Below are 5,258 nucleotides of genomic sequence, written 5' to 3'. Positions count from 1 at the left end.
TTGCTATTTTGGCTTTGGGTGATGATTCACTCAGTGTATTAATGGATTCGTCAATTCTAAATAGATATGTTGATCTATCAAAAGGGGTAGTGAGGTAGAAAACCCATCTGGTTATTGTTGCCCTTGTCGTCGCCTGTCTTCCCTATATCTTGCCATTTTGGCTAGTTGTATCATTAATTTCTTGTTTGAATCTTCATGATGGTGTTCGAAGAGTGAGATTCTTGCCTGTATATTAACATTTTGGCAATGCATACTATTGCTAATCGAGCTTGGCATGAACTTTTCAGAATTCTATGTTTTTAGTATTGATTTTCCCTTGGCCACTTTGTGTCTCCTTGCCGGGATAAGCACCAACTACGCTTGGTAAACAACCAATATCATTTGCCATATTCTTCCCAACTGCTGGGGCTGGGAATTGTGGTGGAATCTTTGGATTGGCCTTTAGAGATATCTTTGTTGTTGTCACTTGCTTGAGATCCTGTTTCATTTTTTGACCTAATATTCTTTCCATGAATGTCACCTTTGTGTTTGTGGTTTGGGTTTCATTTTTGGATGCTCTTTACTTTTGCTCTAGACATAATTTATATGTATATCAATATATGTACTTGAGACATAATTAATGTATAGTTTTTTTTTTGAGAATAATTAATGTTAGTTTAACTCAAGAATAGCATTGGCTTGTTGCTGTCTTCATTGTCGGTTCCTGTTGTCTTCCTTTATGAAACTTGATTTTTTTTTTTGAACCATTTTATATTTAATTATTTATATTTTAGTTATTTCATGTCCATGCCCCTTGGTGGCAAGTCTTGTAGTCTTATTACATTTTACTTGATAATTTTAATTTATGGATCTTTAGCTCAATTGGTGAGCACTTGGACATGAGCATGTTTCAAGGGATGGTGGTTCAAATCCACCAAAATTCTTTTGTTTTAATCATGAACATAGATTGTACATGACAAAAATTAAATTGCTTATTACGAATACCTATTATGTATTTTAATATGAATCAAGTATTTATAAAAAAATGGGGGAAAAATCACTTTTTCATGGGAACCATATAATTTGCATTCTTTCCGTACATGACATTCTTTTTCCGTGTAGCCATACATGATTTTAGCTCTTATGAATAGGAAATTCATACCTTTACAAGAAACGAAAGGAACATTACCATATAAACCCTTTTTTGTTACAAATATTTGGTGTAATTTAATTTTAATAGACATAATACTAGAGTTATAGTGAGTGTTGATACTTTCTTGCGAGGTTCATATTTTTTGTGGAAACCATTCACCTGAGATTTTGTGTGATGCAATCTTCTTATAATTAATTAATTATTATATTTTTATTAATATGATATTTTTTAATCATTTTTTTATTATCATTTTCTAACAAATTTTTATTTTGACATACCAAACTTAATTTTCATTCCATAATTTATTTTCAACAAAAGTCACCAAATCATTTTTCATTCTTGACCAATAATGAATTATTATACTCATTTATTTTAAATATGCATTGGTGAGTTGTACCAAGAGCCCAAGTTAATAACTGGTTAAATGAGCAAAATATTTACCCCCGTTTGGTGTCCCTGGTGTAATAAATATAGCTATTACCAAGCCTTTTGATGCTTCTACTGTAACCTGATATTTCATATCCTATTTCAATCCGCGTGAGGTCTTTTAACTCTGAAACTGAAAAGAGGTTGTTATCACATATTCACAGCTACAGGAACATTAGATGTGTGGATTCGCTTGGAGCTCTCTCACTGTAAGCATATCATGCAAGGAATAATTCAAGCCCATCACTTATAGCTCGACATCACAGAAATTTGGTGCAGCAATGGTGATGTTCTTGGTCTTATCTGCACCCACAGCTCGCGCTTGGCCTTGGAATTTGGTTGTAACTTCATGACATATAATACATTATATCTACATAGGACTCCTTTATCTGAAGTACTAACTTTATTTGAGCTTGGTCATCTTTTCTCTGTAGCGCATTGCATTTTTAAAGGAACTAGCTTCTTTGCAAGTGATTCTCCTCTACAACAATGCCGTATTACTGCTTTTGATTTCCATCTGTCACCAGATTTTGGCTCTCCTAGCAAGTTGAGGTCTGAGTAAACCATGTGAACACCAATGGGCAGATGTGCATGAAACGATTGACTGGGAAAGCTTCAGGTTCTGTGGTTCTGGAGATTCATAGTAGATGGCAGACATGAATAAACTGTCTTACTGTGCCTCATGTCCAGGTTATATTGAACGCTATTCATAAGTGAAAAGAAATTAAGTATAATTAAGCATCGGCTATGAAGTGCAAGAGAAGTATCAGTTGCCCCAAAAATTAAAGACATACTAGTTCTGAAGTGACATCATCTGCTTCTTCATCTTATCATCATTGGTGACTCAAAGACATAAAGAGCTCTAAATGGATTCTTAGGTACGGTTACTGATAATCTAAATGATCACAAGGAAACTGAAATGAAATAATGTGAATGGGTTACTAAAGGGATGCCATAGAAGCCCCACACTGAGGCCATACTGGAGTGCTGGTAGGGAAAGACAAAAAGACTGTGGCAGTAAAGTACAAATGGATTCGAATTTCAAGTAACTGAGATAATACTCAACTGGGTTCTCATTCTTTCAAACTTGTTTAAGAAGACTAAAGTAGAGTTTGGTAGGGAAAAAGTATCTTCTGTTTGAATACTGGTTAACAACTTGATGCCAAGTATATAATTTAGGACTTTTTCCCATGCCTAGGAAAGAAGTAATTCTTTTCGGACCCACCATGCATGATGACTATCCAGGAATCAAGGATGACCTCCCTCATTTAAAGAAAGTGTTTCCTTAACCATTTCGTAGAAAGAGTGAAATGTTAATTCGTGGTCAAGGAACTCATGAATCTCATAACGGTTAAGATTACAGTAGCCATGAACCCTTCAAACCCAGGCTCTCATCTGTAAGCTTCTTCATAATTTCCTGTCCTTAATTGAACTACTTCACTTCAATACAGTAAAACAAAGAGGAAAACTAGTTAAAACCTTGACATCCACCTATACGCTTCTTATTTTATACTTTCCTCTCATTGGAACACTACTTCACTTTCTATCCAGTTAAATAAAGAGGAAACAACTTAAAATCCTCATACACATCTGTAAGAGCTTCTTGAGACTTTGTCTCTCCTTGGAACTACTTCATTTACATCCAGTTAATCAAAGAGGCGGAAAACTAGTTAAGGCACTTGTATGCAATATCAAGCCTTCAATCTGAAGGGATGGCTTCAGCTGGTAGCAAAGAAAGATCGAGCTCTAATTCAATCTCCATCTCTAACCACCAACCAGAGTGGTTGCTATCAATACTGGAGGAGAGCAACCAACGAGAAAGACAACTTGGGTCTCAAATAAAGCCAAGAATACACAAGGTTCCATCAATTCTTCGCGATATCAAAACACATGAAGATTCTTTTGATCCTATGGTGGTCTCTTTCGGTCCTTATCACCATGGCAAGGAAAAACTTGCAATGATAGAGAACCTCAAGCCCACAATTGCAAAACAGCTTGTCTCAGGGAAAGACCAGCAAGATTACTTCCAATTCGATGTAGTCGCCCGTGATGCAAGGGAGTACTATGATAAAGACTCCACAACTCATTTCAGCGATGAAGAATTCAGGCGTATGATGTTCCTTGATGGTTGTCTTCTTCTCTATTCCCTTGATTGTATACTGAAAGGAAGCCTCACTGAAGATTCTATGATTAAGAACAACCAAATGGCTTTTATCGCAAGAGACATTCTCTTGCTTGAGAATCAACTCCCCTATATAGTTCTCCAGACTTTGATGAGCTTCAATATTCCAAGGGATAGAGAAAAAAATATAGTCATCGAATTCATCGAAAGAAGCTATCCCTCATCACTGGTACTGGAGGATCATGAAGATCAACCCCCTCATCTCCTTCACCTTCTTCGAAAAGCGCTTGTGGGTACAGCACCCCCTCATGACTCAGACACCTCAGATGAAATTGATGATTGGCATACATTCCGGTCGGTCTCCGAGCTTAAGGCTGGTGGAATAGAATGCAAGAAAAGTGGTACTGCATTCTTGAAAGATGTACGTTTCAATCCTAAGCGCTTTCACGGAGATCTATCTCTTCCTCAAATTGTTGTTGATGACAATACCAAGTCTATGCTTTTGAATTTAGTTGCCTATGAAGCATGCCATGATTTTCTCAATGACTATGCTGTCACCTCTTATATATGCTTCATGGATGCACTCATCGATCATGCTGAAGATGTGAAGCTGTTGAGATCAAAGGGTATTCTTCTTAACTTACTTGGTAGTGACGAGAAGGTAGCTGATCTCTTCAATGATTTGGCCACCAATTTGGTTCCAAACCCATATGAATATCGCGAAGTTAAGGGAAACATTGAGAAATATTACAAGAAAAAGAGTGTCATTTGGATAACAGAAATGATGGAAACTCATTTCAGAAGCCCATGGACTGCTATTGGTTTCCTTGTTGCTCTGGTTATTATTCTTCTCACCATTATTCAGTCCTATTTTTCAATCTTCCCTAGAGAAGGTGGTGGTGGAGAGCAACGTCCAAAATCCGGAAAGAAATTTCCTTTCAACAACTAGTCATTATTTATGAAAGTATTGAGATGTTTTTTTTCTTTATTATTATTATTATTATTATTATTATTATTATTTTATGTTTTAGATCTTTATATTGGATAATCAACCTATGGTTAGCTTTCAAGTTTCCTTATTGTAACATCAACTCTGTGTTCTTTATACAAATCATGTATGGCTGCACAATAGACTTATATATTTCAATCATTTTTATCTTTCTATACAAAGATATTTTGGTTTAACTCTAAATGTTCATTTTCCTTGAAGTGGAAATCTTTAGTATTAGATAATGGGAATGCCTGCCTATCATGTTGATTAGATTTTTATTGAGTTTTCCTCCAAATTAATGCAGTCGTCCAACATGAGATAGATTCATCTCTTTTCGAATATGAAAGAGGTTTTCCGATAATTAAGGAAATCAATACATATTTCATCAATCCTCAGAAATTAAGGATTCCCTAATTGTTTTCTTGTGTTAGCTTCATGTTTATGCATGTGAAGGACAGAAGGAATTAGAGCGGCAATGGATGAGAATAAGAAAAAACAAAACTTATGATTCTCAAATTGAGATTATTTTTCCTTTAAATTTTCCTACATGCAATTGAAATTGGGTGAAAACATTTAAAATGTTTGAT

At 35.4% G+C, this 5,258-nt stretch overlaps 1 protein-coding gene across 1 annotated transcript; it reads left to right on the top strand.

The window, feature by feature from the left end:
* Positions 1-3,162: 3,162 nt before the first annotated feature.
* On the top strand, positions 3,163-4,643 carry LOC149024587 (UPF0481 protein At3g47200-like). The gene has a single exon (XM_089142967.1). The coding sequence runs from the start codon at positions 3,271-3,273 to the stop codon at positions 4,627-4,629; it is 1,359 nt and encodes a 452-aa protein (XP_088999093.1). The 5' UTR covers positions 3,163-3,270; the 3' UTR covers positions 4,630-4,643.
* The last annotated feature ends 615 nt before the right edge of the window (positions 4,644-5,258 follow it).

Source organism: Hakea prostrata, chromosome 2 (genome assembly GCF_041222555.1).
Source record: "Hakea prostrata isolate BN-2017 chromosome 2, UWA_Hpros_2, whole genome shotgun sequence".
In the NCBI taxonomy this organism is placed as follows: domain Eukaryota; kingdom Viridiplantae; phylum Streptophyta; class Magnoliopsida; order Proteales; family Proteaceae; genus Hakea; species Hakea prostrata.
The sequence above is the reverse complement of the archived record's forward strand: the minus strand, read 5'-3'. Positions and strand labels throughout refer to the sequence as shown.